The sequence below is a fragment of the Bos javanicus genome, chromosome 23, assembly GCF_032452875.1.
Source record: "Bos javanicus breed banteng chromosome 23, ARS-OSU_banteng_1.0, whole genome shotgun sequence".
NCBI lineage: Eukaryota > Metazoa > Chordata > Mammalia > Artiodactyla > Bovidae > Bos > Bos javanicus.
This window is the reverse complement of record NC_083890.1, coordinates 8,651,207-8,671,032: the sequence shown is the minus strand read 5'-3', so window position 1 is coordinate 8,671,032 and position 19,826 is coordinate 8,651,207. Positions and strand designations below refer to the sequence as shown.

The 19,826-nt window shown below is 59.8% G+C and overlaps 1 protein-coding gene across 2 annotated transcripts; it reads left to right on the top strand.

Moving 5' to 3' along the window:
• Positions 1-226: 226 nt before the first annotated feature.
• Positions 227-17,629, top strand: SPDEF (SAM pointed domain containing ETS transcription factor). Of its 2 annotated transcripts, XM_061397964.1 has the most exons (6): positions 227-664; positions 10,193-10,651; positions 12,888-13,085; positions 14,763-14,810; positions 14,926-15,072; positions 16,959-17,629. In XM_061397964.1, exons 2-6 carry the CDS (start codon positions 10,216-10,218, stop codon positions 17,135-17,137), a joined length of 1,008 nt encoding a protein of 335 aa, XP_061253948.1. In that variant the 5' UTR covers positions 227-664; positions 10,193-10,215; the 3' UTR covers positions 17,138-17,629. The 2 variants fall into 2 exon arrangements, with proteins under 2 accessions (XP_061253948.1, XP_061253949.1); XM_061397965.1 differs by lacking the exon at positions 14,763-14,810.
• Positions 17,630-19,826: the final 2,197 nt, after the last annotated feature.

The following is a 19,826-nucleotide window of genomic DNA, read 5'->3' as shown; positions in this document are numbered from 1 at the left end:
CCCTCAGCTGACCCCTGTACCTTGCACGTAAGATGAACTAGGTAACGATATATCAACTATTGAATGAGTGAGTGAGTGAATGCATGAATGAGTGACTGAATGAGTTCCCGGGCTGCCAGGGGGTGGTTCCCCCAGCGAGGAGGGGGAGGCCTGCAAGGGTTAACCAGGAGCCCGTCTGTGGTCTGAGGTAAGCAGGGAGCGTATTTGTTCAGGTAAATACGGAAGGATTACTTATAATGGGAAATCAGGCCCCGGCCAACTCTTCATCTCATGCCGCCTAACTTCCTCCCAGCACATTCCTGCACTCCGCCCGCATCCACACTGCCCCGCAGACCCGGTCCCCTGAGCCCACTGCAGCCTCTCTTGTAAGCCCCCCGGCTGGGTCTTGCCACAGTGCCAGCAAGTGGCCCTGAGCTGGGGGCAGGGGGGCTCCCTACGGGGTGCGCAGCCCTGAGACCTCAGAGAGCTGCCCGTCGAGGGTGGCCAGGCCCCCGGCGGCCCACCCGAGTGCCACCTTTGCCCTCAGTCCTGCCGGCCCCTGGTACCGCCGGCACCCCAGATGCCTGGCTGAGACCCAGCAGTGGTCCCAGCTGCCTGCGCCTCCCCCTGGCCCCCAAGGTTGGCGCCGCTGCGGACGACACCTTGGGCACCAGGCAGCTAACGGGTAAGTCTGGTGGGGGGCAGTGCCCGGCCATGGGGGCTTTCCCCTGCCAGCTCTGAGGAGGTGGGTGGTGGAGGGAACTTTCAACACCGGGTTCCCAAATGTTGATGACCCTGATCTGGGTCCTTTACCCTCAGAAGCCCCGATCCCTGTGCATGCTGCCTGCCTGGTCTGCCCCCAACCCCAGGCTGACCATAGAGCCCGGTTGAGCCCCCGGCCTGGGGAGGGCGGCCTGTGATGCCCCACCTCTGTGATGACCCCGTCTGGGCTCCACACTGAGCCCACCCTGCGCAGCCTGAGGGGAGGCGGCTTTGCAGGTGCGGAGCCTGGGCCCCGAGACCAGGCCGGTTCTGCTTGGCTAGTGAAACACAAGCAGCCTTTCTGTGGCTGCCAGCACGGCCGCTGTGCCAGGGGCAGGGTCTCTCAGAGCCTGGTCACGAGTGGGCAGGGCCCTGCTGGAACCTGGAGGCTCTGGGTCAGGGCCAGGGTCTGGGGTTGGAGCAGGGGCTACGGTCCCAGAGCCCAGGGGCTTGGAGGGGTGGGACGGGCGTGGTGAGCACGGGAACCAGGGGATCTGAGTGATCGCCTTGGGTCCCTGGGGAGGCACAGTGCCTCTGGGCACGTGGGGAGAACAGTGCGGGTGAGGGCAGGGGGACCTGGAGGTGCCCCTTTCTAGGACTTGCCAGGTGCCTCCTGTGGGGAGGGAAGTAACTGCGTGGTGGGGTTGACAATGTGGAGGGCTGAAGGGTCTCAGTGGCTGGAACCTCCCCTGGAGCTGGACAAGGTGTGTGTGCACGCGTGCATGCAGGGTGGGGGCAGTGACCTGAGCTAGCCCGGGGCCCCTCTCTTCTGCAGCTGGGCCCACCCAGCAGCCTGCAGCCAGGCCTCAAGCCGGCTATCCCCTGCCTGACAGCCATGGCCTTTCTGCTCCTCTTTAGCCAGGGCTGGGACTTGGCCTCACTTCCTGCCCCTACCTCCCTGATAAACAGCTTCACAGCCACCCCCCAGTAAAGCAACCATCTTCCCAGCTGCTCGGCTGAGTAACAGAGCAAACAGGCGCTGGGGCTGCCCCAGGCCCCAGGTGGCAGGCAGGAGATTACCCATCAGACGGGGTGCCCAGGCCAGGGCTCAGCTCAGCCAGCCAGTCCCTTCACCCCTGATCACTGGGGAGAGGGCCAGAGCCAGGGACTCCCCCCACCCAGCTGCTCAGAGCTCCCCCAAAATTCAGAATTCAGAGTTCCCGGGAGATTGGGGTGTGGAGGAGGTGGTCTCTCATGGGGTCAGGGACCACCTGCCCCTTTGAGAGCCTAATAGGCAGCATGAGGGGCCCAGAGCTGAAAACTCAGCCCCTGCCAGACTCGGTTATTGTGTTACTGATTATAAAACACTTTGGCAGGTGCTGTGTCACTTGGTTGCCATAAGCTTCTGGATTACACAAAACTTCTCTTGTCAACCGAGCCTGAGGAAATAGGGTAGAACTCCGTAGGTGCTCAATCAATGCTCAGAAAGTGTGACCCTGGCAGTGAGTGGAAGAACCAGGAGAGCCCACTTCCTGCTACGGAGGTGGTTGCAGCCATAAAGGGAATAACCCCGCAACAAACCAGAGCACAACTGTGTGCCGACCGACTTGGTGCAGCTTGAATGGAACTGGGCTCAAGGCCCTCTGGCGGAGGGCAAGAAGGGACCGGTCAGAACCCGCAAGGTGTGACCTCAGGCAAGCCACTCTGACTCCCTGCGCTTGCAGCAGGTTAGACAAGGTGGCCTCCTCTGTGAAAGGAAGCTTCATGGAAGGAGCAACCTGGAGTGGGGTTTTGAAGGCTGTGTAGGAGTTGGTGGAGGCAGGCTGGCTGGCGGGATTTGCTGCTTTGTGAAGCTTGTGTGCTTTCTCAGTCTGGTCTCCTAGGCTGAGGTCAGGGGAAGTGGGGGCCTCTGGCTTGGGCTCCTCCTAGAGGCCGTGGAGAAGTGAGTGAAGCCAGCAGCTGCCCTGGACCAGGCTAGAGAGCAGGCTGACCTTGGGGCAAGCTCCAGGCCTCTCCCATCACCATTTTCAACTCTCCCCCAGACTCCACCCTTCGGGCCTGCCCCTCCGTCCAGCATCACCACCTGCTTCTTCCTTGGTTCCCCTCACTCTTCACCCTGTTACCTTTCCCTCCCTCTCCTCCAGCCCCATCCCCTCACCTGCCACCTTCCTGAAAGCTCAGCCCATTGTAATTCGCCAGGAATTTCCATCCACCGTCCCCCTCAATCTCCACAACCCCTTTAAGACCTGCTATTAACAGCCCATTCAACAGACATTCAACTGAGTTTCTTGCCCAACTGCTGGAGCTAGGGTTAGGGCTCAAAATAGTGTGGGACCCTCCCCTGCCCCCACCCTGTTCCATGCCCCACCCTGCACCCCCAGCCAAGAGAGTGGCCTGTCAGGTGGAACAACTCTTCCCAAAGCAAACTTTGCACAAGCTGAGTTGCCCTGGGCCCTTCCTGACATTTAATGCCAGGCTCCTTCCCCTGCCTCGTTTGCATGTTCCCAGTACAGGAGATGCCCCCTGCCAGATTCTCCTCTCCCGCTTTTCAGGGCCTCCAGACTCCTCCAGGTCACTCCTCCTAGGCCAGGGCCCGGAGGGGGACTCTGAGGGAGTCACATGGGCCAGAGCCCTTCCTGGGCTGTAGGAAGGGCTGATGAGGTCCTTATGGGCCCGCCAGAATCCAAGGGGCCCTTCCTTTTCGCTCCAGCTCTGGGGTTGAGGAGAGGGTCTGGGGGTGACCGCCTGGGTTAGGGTCCCAGCACCTGGACCTGGTAGCAGGGTGGGGCCCAGGTCTCTGCTCTTGCAGCAGCGAGTTGGCCTGAAGGCTGCTGGGACCAGTTCTTCCTGCCTCTGATGTCCAACCCAAGACAGCCTGGCGGGCACGATGGAGGTCATGGGGGTCACAGACTCCAATCAGTGTCTGGACCAGAAGAGCTCTGGGAGCTGACTTACCTCCTGGGAGAACAGAGGAGGAGACTGAGGCCACGGAGACCAGGGGCTGCCCAGGGCCTCAGATATGGTGGAAACAGAGCAGATTATGAATCCCCGTCTCCAGATGCTGGGGCCTCAAGTTCTTTCCAGGCCTCCCACCCCTTTGGAGCAAACTCGAATACAGGGCTGAGCTTGGGGCTGAGGGGGATCCCTGTACCTGCAGGCTTCAGGCATCCATGCCACCCAGACCCCCCCCAATGCAACTTTTGTGGGGCTTGCTCCGCAGGTAGCCTGGGCAAGGCAACAGGGGTGACCCTAGAAGTTGGAAGGTGCCAAGACTTCAGCAGGAAAGAGGGCGGAGCTCAGCCTTGACTCCCAGTCCCTGCCCGGTCACCATGGACACATGCCCCCAGGCACTCACCGCCCCTGCCTGTCAGGTGGGAACAATCCTGGCTGCCCCAGGAGACCGTGGGGGAGCCCAAGCAGTTTATTTATTTGGCCTTCACCTTGTCCCTGGAAGGGCTGGAAGTGGTGTCGGTGAGGCGGGATGGGGGAGGACAGGAAGTGGATGCCTGTGATCCCCCCATGCGGGAACGAATGGGAGGTAGTGCTGGTACATACTCCCGCCTCGGGCTCCTGGCTGCCCACGGGAACGGTGGGCAACACAGAAAGCAAAGTCGCTCTGTGCGACCCCATGGACTGCAACCCACCAGGCTCCTCTCTGTCCACGGGATTCTCCAGGCAAGAACACTGGAGTGGGTGGCCATCTCCTTCTCCAGGGGACCTTCCTGACCCGGGGATTGAACCCAGGTCTCCCGCATTGCAAGCAGACACTTTTACCCTCTGAGCTGACCACAGCTCCTTGATGTCCCTTGACTCTTTTTGTTCCCCGCCCCCATCCTCCTGCTGCTTGGCCCGACCCTGCTCCCAGGCCTCCCTAGGCCTGTGGGCTGGCTCCCCAAGTTAGATCTCCCCAGGTCGACCTTTTGCTCCTGCTGGTTGTTTCCGGCTCATTCCTCTCTTTTATGTTGGCTGCGCTGTGCGGTGTGCGGTATCTTAGTTCCCTGACCAGGGATTGAACCTGTGCCCTCAGCAGTGAAAGCCTGGAACCCTAGCCACTGGATCACCAGAGAAGTCCCTGGATCTAGCTAGTTTGAAGAGCAGTCTTGGAAGGCAGGGGAGCTGCCTTTTCCTGGAAGTGTAGCAGCTGTCCCAGGAGCAGTGAGGGGGGCTGGACGGGGGCAGTGGGCAGGGCGGGAAGGGCCTGTCTAGGGCAGCAGGAAGGCCGAGGCCAGAGGCAGGGAGGCTTCAGACTGCAGCAGGCGGGCCCTGGGCACTGGCCTGGGCAGGCCCGGCTTCTCTCCAAGGTGCTGACCGACTGCCTACGGGTTGAGGGGACAGGCCCACGTGGTCCCTGCCCACTCTGCAGGGCTCCCAGGAGGCGCACTCCTGAAGCCCCCTGATTCAGACCCATTTATGTGGACCCAGAGGCTGGGATGGAGGGAGGGAAGGGCCGATAGTGGGGAAACCAGAGGCGGTCTGCCCCCAGGTGCCGGAGCAAGGAGCCTCTGGGCGGAGTGGCAGGCCTGTCACACCTTGCCCCAGCCCCTCCCCTCTCCTCCCAGGGCCTGCAATCCTGGGCCCTGGGCAGACTAAGGTTGTGTCTCAGGATTGAGGTGAGGGCTCGAGGCATATTTCTGCCCTCCCCCGCACAAGCCCACTGGGTGTAAGATCTGAGCAGGATGAGAGACAGGCTCCACCCTCATGACCTCCCAGGCCTCAGTAAAGACCTCCTGGTGACTCCCCGGGGCTGTCTGAGCATCTTTCTAATGTCCAGGTGGTCCCGAGGGGCAGGAAACAGCTGCTGTAAATCTCTGACTTTGGGTCCCCCTGCCCCCTCTCCCTTCTCTGTCTTCCTGGGGGACCACGAGGTGCGGAGAGAAGGGGCCAAGGTGGTAATCCCTCCGGCTGCAGCCACGTGAGTCTGCCCTGTCTCTGGGTCTTGGCCTCTACCAGCTGTTACCAAACTTCTTTGTCTGGAGTCAGAGCCAGTGCCTCTTGGGCAGGAGGGAACCAGGACATGCTGAGCCCTAATCCAGAAAAGATCAGCTCGAGGTTTTGGGAGCTGGAGGCATCGCTCAGGAGACGGGCAGCCCCCTGAGCCTGGGCTGTTGGGAGGGACCAGGACCTGACAGAGCCCGGATTTGTCGCAGGACCCTAGGGCACAGTGATCCAGGCTGTGCTGTGTGACTACAGATACCTCCCGGCCATTCTCCAAGCCTATTTTCCCAGTATCCCCGTGTGGAGACCATCACCCACGAATGTACTCACGGCTGAACTGCACAGATGGGGAGAACTGAGAAGTCAGAGGAGGGAGTGGCTGGGGAGGACTTTGGGCTGAACTGTGATGAGAAGGAAGGGGCATTGTGGGCAGAGGACCAGCGAAAACAAGAGAAAATAGAGAAGAAAAGCCGAGTCAGGCCCACAGCTCAGGGTCCGAGGGAGAAACACGGTTCCCATCAGAGCCAGGATATGTGCTTTGCTCCGGACCCTGCCCCTAACCAGTGAATAAATCTGTTTCCCGCTCTGGGCTCTGAGCTCCAATGTTCAGAGGTGGGCACCAGCCCCTGGGATCAGGCAGGGCAGGCGGTGGGGAGCCATGGGAGGTTCTAGAGCCCAGGGCTGCCCAATGAAAGGATGTTGGAGGGAAGCGAGCTTGACCGTGCAGTGGAGTGAGTGGATAGGAGGTGCGAATGGACTTTGGAGGACCAAGCTGGCCAATCAGGAGGTGGGCAGGGCCCTGGGGAGATGGGACCAGCCAGAGCAGGAGCCTCCGAGGGCACGTGGTACAAGAGCAGAGGCCACCCATGGCCAGCTGGGGCCCTCGGGCAAGCTGCGTGGCCTCTCTGAGCTCTACTGTCCACATCCACAAAACAGGGCTCCTGAGTCCCTGTAGGTAGTAAAAGGGTAACATGTACACATGCCCTGGGCATAGGAGGTACTTGACATGCGTTCTCTGCCCTCCCGGGTTCAGCCCTAGAGCCTGGAGAAGATGCAAGAGTTGCAGGCTGGGCATACCAGCCCCCAGCTCGTTGACCAGAAAACCCAGGTCCCCTGGGCTGGGCTCAGCCTTCCATACTGTGTCCCACCTGCAGGCCATGGGCTCTTTCCTCCCGCCACACAGTTAATCATTAACTTCTTTTTCACCAGGGAGGTGTTGGAGCTGGGACCAAGCCTTGGCTGAGAGCAGGTTCCTTGGCATTTAGGGGCAAGGTGACGGGGGGCTGGAATGTGGGGTGTGGAGGAGAAGGCGGGAGGTCTCTGCTGGTGAAGGATCCTCCGGCCAGGAGCCAGAAGACCTGCCTCTGAGTGGTTCAGTTCCCCACCGCAGCGCAGGGATGAGTGCTCAGGCCCTCTCGGGAAGGGGGCGAAGGCGAGGACTTCCGAAGTTGCTTGACCAATGTGTCAGGGATGTGTCGTCATGTCCTCGCCTGGCCAATGCTGCCCCCTGCCCTAGCCATTCATCCTCACTGACCCCTCGCGCCACTGTGCCCCCGTCCTACCTGTGACCGAGGCCAAGCAAACAGGAGGGCCATGAGGGAGGCAATTTCTCCTGCCTGTTGGAAAAGATTCCGTTTCCCTGGCACACGGCCCAAGGTGTTGGCAGGGACTGTCCTAACGTGGCAGGTCAGGGAGTTCTGGGGACGTGGATGGGGCAGGAGGCAGGCAGGGGGGTGATGAGGGAAGAGTGGGGTTGAGGGGGCTCTCCAGGGGTGGGGCTCCCCGGGGGGTAGGGTGTGGGCACAGGCCGGGGTGGGGACTCAGGGCAGAGCGGGCTGTTGGCTCTGCCTGGGTAAATAATATGGGCCCACAGCACACATGTGTGTTTGCACAGAAGGACTTGAAATGATTCCAGGCCTGCCCTCTGTCCCCCGCAATCCTGGCCCCCCCAACCCTGCCCACCCCACCCCACCCCGACCTTTCCTTCCTTGTCACTTAAAGGAACTTGAAAGGGAGACTTGAAATGAAAGGGAACACCTTTCTTTCTTGCTGGCATTCTCTGTGCCACAGGAAGAGCAGAGCTGCCAAGTCAGGTTGGGCAGGTTGGGTACTGCACGAGGGTGAGGGACAAGGGGGAGCTGAGTTCCACTTGGGCTCCACTCGCCAAGCCACACTACCCAGAGAGGAAAGGGCATTATTTTCTGAGTTGCATGCAGAAGCTGCAGCCCTAGGTATAGAAGCCAGAACCTTCCAGACGGGCCTCTTTCTCTACCCCACCTGCACATTGCAGCTGAGCAGGTCTACAGAGCTTCTAGTGAAACCTCCCCTCATCCTGGCCAGGTGCCTTCAAAGCAGCGGTTCTCAAACTTGAACCCCCATCACAATCAAAGGGCCTGTTGAAACACATTGCTGGGAATTCCCTGGCAATCCAGTGATGAGGACTCTCAACTTCCACCGTAGGGAGTACAGGTTCAATCCCTGGTCAAGGAACTGAGTTTCCACAAGTGTAGAGTGTGTGAAAGCCGCTCAGTCGTGTCCGACTCTTTGCAACCCCATACACTATACAGTCCATGGAATTCTCCAGGCCAGAATATTGGCGTGGGTAGCCTTTCCCTTCTCCAGGGGATCTTCCCAACCCAGGGATTGAACCCAGGTCTCCCTCATTGCAGGAGGATTCTTTACCAGCTGAGCCACAAGGGAAGCCCAAGCTCACGCAAGCGTGAGATGTGGCCAGAAAAAAAAAAAAGAAAAGAAATGCCTTGCTGGGCCTTCCTCCCTACCCCTGAGCTTCTGATTCAGTAGCTCTGCTGTGGGCCTGAAAATTCGAGTTCCTCATAAGCTCCTAGATGCTGCTGCTGCTGCTGATCCAGGCACATTTTGAGAACACTGTTCAAAGTATAAATACCCCCAAGAAAGGACACATATGAACTTGCCCTTATCAGGTTTATCTGTGTTACGGGGAGCATGTATTTGTTGGTCATTTCCCACATCTGTCCTGATGTATTCTTGACTCTTAAGCCACGGAAGTATCCCAGGGACCCCCAGTTCTTTGATATACGTACACCTTGCAAGTCCCCTGCTTTACCCAAACCTCCAATATGGAGTCCCAGTGCTGTGCTCCAACGTGGGGCTAGAGAAAAGGGTCTGGGTGGAGGGCAGCAGAGCCTGGAGACCGATGGGAGGGAGGCCTCTAGTTCTTCGCGTGGAAGCCAAGCGGTGCCCCCTGGGTGGCCTTGGTGGGGCCAGGAGGAGTGGGGGTGACTTGCCGAGGGCCTTGTTTGTCCCCTTGGGCCTCGGCCTTCTCTCCAGCCCCAGTAGCTGTGGGGAAAGTGGGCTGTTGTAAACTTACACGTGGGCACCTCCCAGCTGGGAGCTGCAAGTTCCTCCAAGGTGTGAGGGGAGAGGAGAGGTCCCCGGGGGCTGGGAGAGGCTGTGGCAGCACCCTTCAGGGCAGGACGAGGTGGGGCAGGTACCGGGAGCCTGGCCCTGAGTGGGGGTGGCGCCGCGCACACCCGTACCTGTGTTCCTTGGGGGGGGTCCCTCAGCAGCGTTGGGCGTTTATCCATACTCCCCACGTGACCCTGTGGGGCTCCCCTGGTGGCCCAGTGGTAAAGAGTCCACCTGCAGTGCAGGAGACCCGGGATCAATCTCTGGGTCAAGAATACTCCAGTATTCCTGCCTAGGGAATCCCATGGACAGAGGAGCCTGGCGGAATACAGTCCATGGGGTCACAAAGAGTCAGACACGACTGAGCAACAGAGCTCACAAAACCGGCCTGTGGGAGGGGCAGGGGGCCGCCTACCCGATCTGGGGGGGCTTCGCCCTGCCACGCCCTCACTTGCTCCTTGCTGTCTTCACCTGGCCCCCTGGGAGAGTATGGTGACCTTTTCCCTTCCCTACCCTCCTCAAGGGCAGAATAAAAGAAAACAAGCTCTGCTCCAGCAGAAAAGATTAGGAATCTGCCTGCAGTGCAGGAGACCTAAGTTCTATCCCTGGGTCAGGAAGATCCCTGGAGAAGGAAATGGCAACCCACTCCAGTATTCTTGCCTGGAGAATCCCATGGACGGAGGAGCCTGGGGGGCTATAGTCCATGGGGTCACAGGAGGCGGACACGACTTAGCAATCAAACCACCACCAGCACCACAGAAGGAGCTTCCTCGACCGGACAGCAGACTGGGATCTGGGTCAGGGGCCAGCCGCCTTGTCCAGGCCTCAGTTTGCTCATCTGCCAAATGGAACTAATTGTGCCTTCCTTTGTGAGGACCGAATGAGATCAAGCACCTCAGGAGATTGTTTTAAACAGGTTACTTGCGTAAAAATACACTGCTCCCAGCACCCCGGCTTCCCTGGGGAGTGAGGGAGCCGTCTGTTTGCAGCTCTGCACCTCCCCCCGTCTCAGCCACAAGGCTCGTCTGCCCAGCCCCGTCTCAGCTGCCCAGTGACCCGGAAGCCCCGGCTCTCTCCCAGGCCCAGCCGCTGCCCACTGGGCTCCTCATCTCCATAACCAGCTTAGCGGCCCCCACGGGGACAGGGAAGCAACCGGGGCCTGACTCTTTCTCCTCTTCTGTTTCTGTAGACACAGCCGCCAGCCCGAGCAGCATGGGCAGCGCCAGCCCGGGCCTGAGCCCCGGGCCACCCGGCCGCCTCCTACTGCCCCCAGACAGTGCGCTGCGGACAGGCCTGGAGAAGGCGGCTGCGGCGGGGACGGGGCCCGAGCGGCGGGACTGGAGCCCCAGCCCGCCTGCCACCCCTGAGCAGGGCCTGCCCACCTTCTACCTCTCCTACTTTGACATGCTGTACCCCGAGGACAGCAGCTGGGTGGCCAAGGGCCCCGGGGCCAGCACGCGGGTGGAGCCGCCTGACGAGCCCGAGCAGTGCCCGGTCATCGACAGCCAAGCCCTAGGGGGCAGCCTGGACCTGGCCCCAGGCGGGCTGACCCTGGAGGAGCACTCGCTGGAGCAGGTGCAGTCCATGGTGGTGGGCGAGGTGCTCAAGGACATCGAGACGGCCTGCAAGCTGCTCAACATCACGGCAGGTGAGCCCCTCTGCCAGCGGAGGCCACTGGGAGGGGCAAGGGTGCCGCCTGGCGCACCATGGTCACCCCCAGAGATGCTGGTGCTTCTCCACGTGCAGCCAGCCCCTAACACAGCAGCGGCAAGCCTGGGAGCCCAGGTTCTCAGCCTCTCTGCGCCCCGGCCACGCCAGCCTGGTGTCCCCACGTGGCAGGCACCTGGTGAATTAATACGAGCTCTGCACCATCTGGCCTACCTCCTCTCACACATCAGTCCACAGTCCCCCGGCCTGTTCTACTTCAGACTCTCCTGCCTCTTTGCCATCCCCACAACGCTCATGCCTCAGGACCTTTGTACTCGCTAGTTCCTCAACCCAGAGTGCTCTTCCCTCAAATATCTACTTGGCTCACCCCTCACCTCCTTCAGGCCTTGATTCAAATGGCATCATCTCGAAGAGGCCTTTCCTGACCCTTCTACTGAAACTGCTGCCCAGACCCCCACCTCTCAGTCCTCCAACCTGCTCTATTTCTCTCGAGGTTCCTACCGTCTGATTTGCAGCATGTTTATCTTGTTCCCCGCCTGTCTCCCTCAATGGAATGTACATGCCCCGAGGACAGGGATTTTCACTAACTCCTGCCTCCCCTGTGGCTCAGCTAAAGAATCTGCCTACCAATTCAGGAGATGCCAGTTCAATCCCTGGGTCGGGAAGATCCCCCAGAGGGCAAGGCAACCCACTCCAGTATGCTTGCTTGGAGAATCCCATCAGAGGAGCCTGGGAAGTTACAGTCCATGGGGTTACAAAGAATTGGACACGACTGAAGCAACTGAGCACGCACACACCCCCCCAGTTCCTGGGATGGTACCTTGGACTTGATAGATGCTCAACACACAATCACTTAATATGCCCTTATCCCTTATATGGGGGATTCAGCGTGGACACAGCAGAAAGGCTCCTCTGTTCATGAAGCTGACGTTACAGTGACGAAACAGATCATAGATAAATAGATCAATGTGTCTCTGGTCCAGTGGGGGTGCAGGCTTGAGGAGGTGAGGCGTGTGTGTGTGTGTGTGTGTGTGTGTGTGTGTGTCTGCCGGGTCTGGGAGGGTATGGTTGCAGAGCTGATGCTGCCGGTTGAGGGGCTGCTGGGGCCCCGCTTTGCCTCTCCAGCTTTGGGTGTGTCTGAAGTATCTCCTTGGCCTTCGCGCCCTGGCGTCTGAGCCTCCCACACAGGAAAGGTCCTCAGGCCCAACTCCTCCTCCCCAAAGTCATCTGGGCCCAGCCCCTGCCCCACAATAGTCTCAGCAGGGGCCCCCCTTGAGGCAGCCCGTGCCCAGGGCCCCCGCCCCCAGTGGCCCAGCGCCGCAGCCAGCCCCCACCTCGGAGGTTTTCCCACGGTGCCTCCGCTCCCGCCCAGGGCTGGGGAGGGCCTTGCCCTGTGAACAATAGGGACAGAAACAAATGGCTTTGACCCTGGGGAGGAAAATGGGTTTATTAGGTGGGGGCAGGGCGGTCTGCAGGTCACCCGCTTAGAGCGTGGCGTTCACTTGGAGGCCCCATTGTGTCTGAGCCGCAGCTGGGTCCCCGCCCAAGCGCCCTGCTGGGTTCACCCCAGGGCGGCTCCCCAGGGAGACGACTGGAGCTCAGCCAGGGACGCCCCTCTGGGCCTCGGTCCCACGAGCACCCTGCGTCCTGCCCTTCGCCCACTCGGTGCACGTGGGCTGAGCAGCGCCCTGACAGCCAGCCCTTTGTTAGGTGCTGGACGAGGGGAGGGAGCCCCTCAGTGTCTTGGCTTCCTCCTCATTGGAACACGGTGTGAGGCGGCAGTGGGGCCCATCCCTGGGTGGGTTTTTCTCTGGTCCTTTGAGGGTTTCGGGAGGGCAAGAGGAATCTGGGAAAGAAGCTGGGGTGTCTCTGGTATAGTGTTACTGTCCCCTCCAGGGCTGGGGCTCCCCAAAGGGCCCTTTGGAGGGACTGGGGGTGTCTGGAAGGAGCTGAGGTCCAGGTGAGATGGAGGTGCAGAAGCTCCAGCCCCCCACCCTTGCCCTGAGCCATGTTTGCTTTTGGGGCCCTGGATCCTTCCCCTTATCCCCTCTCTTCTTGGGTACCCCCCTCCACAGAACCCCTCAAGCCTCTGTCTGGCCTGGAGGCCATTCCAGGAGAGCATAGGTTCCCACGGGGGGCTCCATCAGGGCAGAGGGGGCCCCCGGGGGCAGAGCCTTCAAGCAGACTCCGGGGCTGAAAGAGTGTCTCTTGCTCAGACCCTGTGGACTGGAGCCCTGGCAACGTGCAGAAGTGGCTGCTGTGGACGGAGCACCAGTACCGGCTGCCCCCCGTGGGCAAGGCCTTCCAGGAGCTGGGGGGCAAGGAGCTGTGTGCCATGTCCGAGGAGCAGTTCCGCCAGCGCTCGCCCCTGGGCGGGGACGTGCTGCACGCCCATCTGGACATCTGGAAATCAGGTGGGTGGAGCACCCCCCACCCCACCCCCAGGCTCCAAGCCGGGGACATCAGGGGAGAAGTTAGGCCAGGATGCCTGCCTGTGGGTTACGGGGGAAGCAGCCCCTTGTGCCAACCTGGGTTCCGTTCTGAATCCTGGCCCCAGTGACCGCTGCCTCCCTGGACCCTGGGTGAGCCCTCCAGCCCCAACCCTCTGCCTACCCTGATCAAGGCCACAGAACCCAGGACAGAACACGCAGCAAGTTAAAAGTGTAACTTAGACCGTGAGGACGCAGGACATTGGATACTCCGAAGTCCTCCTTCCTTGTCTTGTAAAAATGTCGTGTTTGTGTTGTAGTTCATTAAAGCAGAAATAAGGCATAAATGTACAGAATTTTTTTAAAAACAGACTGTTGTGAACCACAGTATACCTTGGGGGTACCCCTCGCTCGTCCCTCCCCTGGCCCCCCCAGTCCCCCTCCCTTGAGGCAATCACTGTGGCCCGTTTCTCGGATACCTGCTAAGGGAAGTCTATGCGTATAGAAGCAAGAATAAGTGTGACTTCCACCCTTTCCTAACACAAATAGTTTGAGTATCACGCTGCTCTGTACTGGACAGTGTATCTTGGACCTTGTTCCCCTTCATTGTTTGTACAGCAGACCTATTTTTAATTTTTGTGTGTGTGTGTGTGACTACATGGCTTTTGGGATCTCAGTTCCCCAACCAGGGATTGAACCCAGGCCCTTGGCAGCAAAAGCGCAGAGCTCTAACCGCTGGACTGCCAGAGAATTCCCTTTTTTTTTGATTCATTTGTTTTTATTAATTGTTGTTGTTGTTGTTGCCCTGGGTTGTCATTGCTGCCAGTGGGCTTTCTCTAGTCGTGGCGAGTGGGGCTACTCTTCGCTGCAGGGCACGGACTTCTCACTGCTGCAGCTTTTCTTGTTGCAGAGCTCGAGCTCGAAGGCACACAGGCTTAGCAGCCCTGATACATGAGCTTAGTTGCCCTGTGGCAAGTGGGAGCTTCCCAAACCAGGGATCAAACCTGTGTCCCCTGCTCCCTGAGTCACGGCCCTGCCCCTTGGGGCCCAGGATGAATGAAGGGACAGGTCCCACTCTCATGGCCCGATCAGAAACCAGTGTCCAGCCCCCAGCCCAGGCCACCTGCCAGGGGCTGGCAAGAACAGTGTGCAGTGCCAGGCTGAGAGCCAGGTGGTAGCGTGGGCAGAAGGCGGCTGCCTCCGCCTCCCACTGCCTTTTCTAGGGAGGGAGGCAGGTAGGAAGCCGGAGAGGTGGAGGGGTACAGGGAGCTGGCAGCTGGAGGGCAGGGAGTATTTTTGTTATGCTGGGTTCTGAGTGGGACACCGTGCAGACCTCATCACCACGCATCCGTGCAAGACCTGTGAGGGGGTGTCCCAGGCCCGTTTCACAGTTGACCAGCAGGGCTCAACATGCGCTCTCCTCTCTGAACCAGGGGCCGCACGCAGAAGGCCCCTCTCAGCTGCCAAATCCTAAACTTTCTTCCAGGAAGCAGCTCTGTAAGCAGCTTGTCTCTCAGATTGGCAGGAGGGAGAGAGCCACTGGGCGGGGGTGGGGTGGGGTGGGGTGGGGCTTCTATAACCCCACAGTTCCACCCAAACGCCCTCCTCCTCCCTTGGGGGGGCGTCTCTCTGGGGTCCCAACTTCCCCTCCTTGCCCCGCAGCTGCCTGGATGAAAGAGAGGACGTCCCCGGGGGCAATTCACTTCTGCGGTGAGTTGGGCAGGGCAAGGAGGCAGGCGGCCAGAGCTCCGGGTCTGGGGGGCGACGGGGTGGCGGCCACTGAGGACTGGGGCTCCCCTCTCACCACCACCCCCTGACCGCCCAGCCTCGACCAGCGAGGAGAGCTGGACGGACAGCGAGGTGGACTCGTCCTGCTCCGGGCAGCCCATCCACCTCTGGCAGTTTCTCAAGGAGCTGCTGCTGAAGCCGCACAGCTACGGCCGCTTCATCCGGTGGCTCAACAAGGAGAAGGGTGAGTGGTGTTGGGGGCAGGACAGGGAGGCTGTGAGATGGTGGGGAGCTGTGGTCCTGCCAGGCGCTGGGCAGGGGGCTGCAGCCGCCCCCACCTTTGCCTTGAATATCACACACGCACTCTCACTGGACCCTGAACCAGCCCAGGGTCTGTGCAATCTGTGTCCACACCTGTCCCCTGCCAGGCTCTGCCTGCTGAGGGTCCCCAGCGGCCACATGCCCAGGACACAGCAGGGCCGTACAACTCTGCTGAGCATGGGACACAGTCTCCACCCTCAAAACCTCAGAGCTGCACTGAGGAAGCTGGTAGTGTCCCGTGAGAAATACAGAGCAAACCATACAGGCAGTGTTAGATTTTCAAGTAGCCACAGTTTAAAATGCTTAAAAACAGGTACAGTTAATTTTAATAATACGTCTATCTAATCCAATATTATACATTCTTCTAATCTCAACATATAGTTGCTATAAAATTATTAATGAGATGTTTTATTAAGTCTTTCAAATCTGGTGTGTATTTCATGCTTACAGTGCATCTCAATTCAGACTGGCTACTTTTCAAGGACTCACAGCCACAGGTGGCTAGTGGTGACTGCCCTGGACAGCACAGGGCTGGATGGTGTGCGGGTGTGTGTTTTGGAAAAGGCCCAGAGCCGAGAAACCTGGGTTCTAGGTCCCATTCTGCCGTTAGTAGCTATGAGTACCCGGACTCCAATCTTCGTATTTGTGAAACAGATTAGATTCAGTCATCCAACAAGCCTTCGTTGAGCACTTCCTCTGGTTCCACACTTGCTCAGCCAACATTTATGGAGGATTATAGGGTCCTGGAGCTGTGGGGAGGATTCAGTGACACCCCATCCTCTAGGGACCTACAGTCTTATAGGAAAACCAGCAGTAAAATGAGCTGGTGTGCAGAACGCATCTGGCTGTGATGGGACCAGCTGTACCTGGGTTGAGGAGGACCTTAGAGAGGAGCGACCCTGGGGCTGAGTGCAGAGCTCGGGAAGGGAAAGGGCTTAGGAGGGCTGGGGAAGTTCCTACACGAGGTGTGGTGATCCCGTGTGTGTATTTGAGACAGAGTGAGCCGGTCCCCCAGGGAGACCATCTCACGATAGAAGACAGGGAGATCAGGGAACGGAGGGGTGATCTGGGAAGCCTGCCTGGAGAAGGTGTGACGCGGGGTGATCTGGGAAGCCTGCCTGGAGAGGGTGTGCTGACCTGGGTTTTGCCAGGTGCTTTAGATGGAGAACTGGGGATATTAGTAATAGCCCCTTCCTCCTGGCTCTGCTCCAAGGACTTTCTATAACCACTCACCAAGACGGTGGTCACCACAAACCCCTCTAACTGACTGGAAAAAGGGGGTCTCAGCTTCTAAAGCTGGAAAATGGCTGAGCCAGGATTCCAACCCAGGTGGGCTTGGTTCCCAATCCACTCTTTCAACCGTCTCTTACCAATTCATCTTGCCAGAAACGGCTGTGTGGGCCGAAGCGGCTGAGAATCCCACAGAGGTCTTGCAGGCTGGGAAACTGCACAGGTGACCTTGTGAAATGAGCCGTGTCCACAGCCTGGAGCCCCACAGGACTTCAGTGTGGGGTGTTTAGGAGCCGGCGCTGGCAAGGGCCAGGCCTTCAAGGCCCCGAGTCACCCACTGCAGGCTCACCCTGAACCCAGGAGGTCTGTGCGTCCACAGTAGGATCCCCCACTTCCAGGGCCCTGTGCTACACCTCCCCACACGTTGATTTAACCCTCAGCACACCCAGGGGAGACAGTCTGTGGCCCCACAGCCTGGCCCGGCCCCGGGGCGACCCCGGCTTCCCTGACTCTGCAAGGCTGATCTGCTGGTCTTGGTCTCTCTCCCTCCTGCTCTCCCTGGGCCCCCCGCTACCCCAGGCATCTTCAAAATCGAGGACTCCGCGCAGGTGGCCCGGCTGTGGGGCATCCGGAAGAACCGCCCCGCCATGAACTACGACAAGCTGAGCCGCTCCATCCGCCAGTATTACAAGAAGGGCATCATCCGCAAGCCCGACATCTCCCAGCGCCTAGTCTACCAGTTCGTGCACCCCATCTGAGCGCCGGGTCCCGGGCCTGAAACATGCCCTTGCCAGACCTCCCTCCTGCCTGCCCTGCTTCGGCCACACCCAGAGCTGGGAAAGAGGGCAGTCTGTGGCATCCAGAGTTCAAGGTCAGGGAGGGGATGCCCCACTGCTCCCAGAGATGTCAGTGAGCTCTCTGGGAAGAGAGCCCCAGGGTCAGAGGGTGCTTCCCCCTTGGGCCTGACTGCTCCACGGCCAGTCCACTGGAGGATGGAGGGAGGTAGGGCTGTCCTCGGTGTTCATGGCTCCCCAGGGAAGGGCCCCACACTCCGTTGCAGCCTCTGACCCCAGATGTTCCGGAGCAGAGCCGACAGAATGGCAGTGACTTGGCCAAGGCCACTTGCCCTCCAGTGCCCTCTGTTGCCCGTCCAGCACTGCGCTTGGCATGGTGCCAGGAGACATCTGGACCCCCGAGTTGGGAAGCCAGGGGTGCCCTGGGGACGGATAATAAAGAACCTAGGGAACTGATGTGGTCCCAGTGTCTGCAGTGAGTGTGAAGCACAGCCCGGAGGCCATCCATACTCAAGTTGTTGTGGTCACAGGGACCTGGGGTGGTCAAGGGGGGCTTCCTGGAGGAGACGGCATTGAGCTGAGCCTAACAGGAAAGGGACAGCTGATGGGTAGAAGCAGTGGGAGAAAGGCAGTGAGTCCTCAAGGCCCACGAGGGGCTGGAGGGGCCCTCGTCTCCCCTGGCCTGGTGTGGGCTGGAAGGGGGTGCTGGAAAGGGGAGCTGGAAGCGGGGTGGGCTGGAGCTGAGGAGGGTCTCCCACAGGACTGGAGAGGTGGTGGCATCCTTCTGTCCTCATGCTCTGTCGGGGGTCAGGACTTCCCCCCGGAGGGGCTGAGGGCTGCCCTTCCTGCGAGGGGACCCACAGCCTGGCTGCTGCTGGGCCAACCTGGGGGCTCTGGGATGGGCAGCCGTGCTGTGGGAGAGCGGGGCCTTCAGCCCTCCTCTTGGGACGCCGGCCCTGTAGTGAACAGGGGAAGAGAGACTGGCTTGTGGGCAGTTCCTCTCTCGAGGCCTCAGTGGTACTGAAGCTGTGAGCCCTGTGAGTGGGGTGTCAGAGGCCAGAGCCCATGATGGGAGGGGGCGGGTCTGAGTGTTTGTTTGTGAGCTGGGGGGGAGATGGGACCCTTTCTCCTGGGCAAAGGCACTCAGCTTCCTCACACCCCGCCTCACGTTTATTCATCCAGCTCAGGTGTCCTGAGGGCTGACCAGGTGCTTCGACGGCTTTTTTGCCATTTGTTGTCGTTCAGCTGCTCAGTTGTGTCTGACTCTTTGCCACCCCATGGAATGCAGCACGCCAGGCTTCTCTGACCTCCACCATCTCCCAGAATTGGTTCAAACTCATGTCCATTGAGTTGGTGATGCCATCTAGCCATCTCATCCTCTGTCATCCCCTTCTCCTCCTGCCTTCAATCTTTCCCAGCATCAGGGTCTTTTCCAATGAGTCAGCTTTTCACATCAAGTGGCCAAAGTACTGGAGCTTCGACTTCAGCATCAGTCCTTTCAGTGAATGTTCAGGGCTGATTTCCTTTAGGATGGACTGGTTGGATCTCCTTGCAATCCAAGGGACGCTCAACAGAAACTGTGAGGTTACCCCCACCCGCAACTTTGCAGCTGAGGAACTGAGGCTCAGAGCAGTTAAGCGCTCGCTCCCAGTCACACGGCTGATCAGCGGCAGAACCCGGACCGAGCCCACAAGGACAGGGCTCTCTCCACCCCTCCTTGCCTCCCGCTCCTGCCCTCGCCTCTGTAAGGCTCAGCTTCCCGGGATGGGGAGCCAGCCAGCGGCGCCTCGACCACTGAGGGTTAAACGCTGCCTGTGCTGCACCTTGTGCCCTCAGCAATTTTATTGTCTCCAGAAGAACGTTTACTCCTGGCAGTGAGCAAACAGCACCTTGGCATGTCAGCTGGGACTGCACCTGAGGAGGCGGGGGTGGGGGGCCTGCCCCAGGCCGGTGCCTCGCTGGGCCCCTGCTGTCTGCCCACCCCTGGGGAGGGGGCGGGCTGGGACCCCAGCCAGAACCCAGCTCAGCTTTGCTGAACTGGTTTTGTCTCCAGCCTTCCCCCGCCCCCCACCCCCACCGGAGTCCCTCGAGCCACCTGCTCTCAGGTCCCTAGCAGGCACTGGAGCGCCTCCGATCGCAGGCTGGGGCTGGAGGGAAGGGGGGAAAGGGATCAGGGTGAGGAGTGGGGAGCTGGAGCTGCTCCAGAATGGCACCCGCGCCGCGGGGGGGCAGGGGGCCATTCCCTGCTGGGTGGATCTGCCACGAGGCACAGAGGCACACAGGTCCCTGGCGGGCACACACCCATCCGGTGACACCCCGTGTGCTGGCAGCAAACTCCAGAAGCCTCTTCCTCCTGCACGCACACTGCCCGTCAGAGCCCCATCTAGCCTAGGACCTCCTCCCTGACCTTCTTCAGGGCAGCCCGCCTCCAGGGCTCTGCATGGAACAGCCTGTCCAAATACTTCGAGGTCAACTCGTGCCTTTATCTGAAGAGTTCTCTGTTCGACTCAAACCAGGGGCGTGTCCCTGGAGGTGGATCTGGGGATGAAGAATATGGGAGAGAAGCAGACAGTGTCCCCAGATCAAATGAGCATGCCCTGAGGCTGGGGCAAAGCAGTGAGGGTGGGGGGTGACGGGACTCTAGTGTATTTGC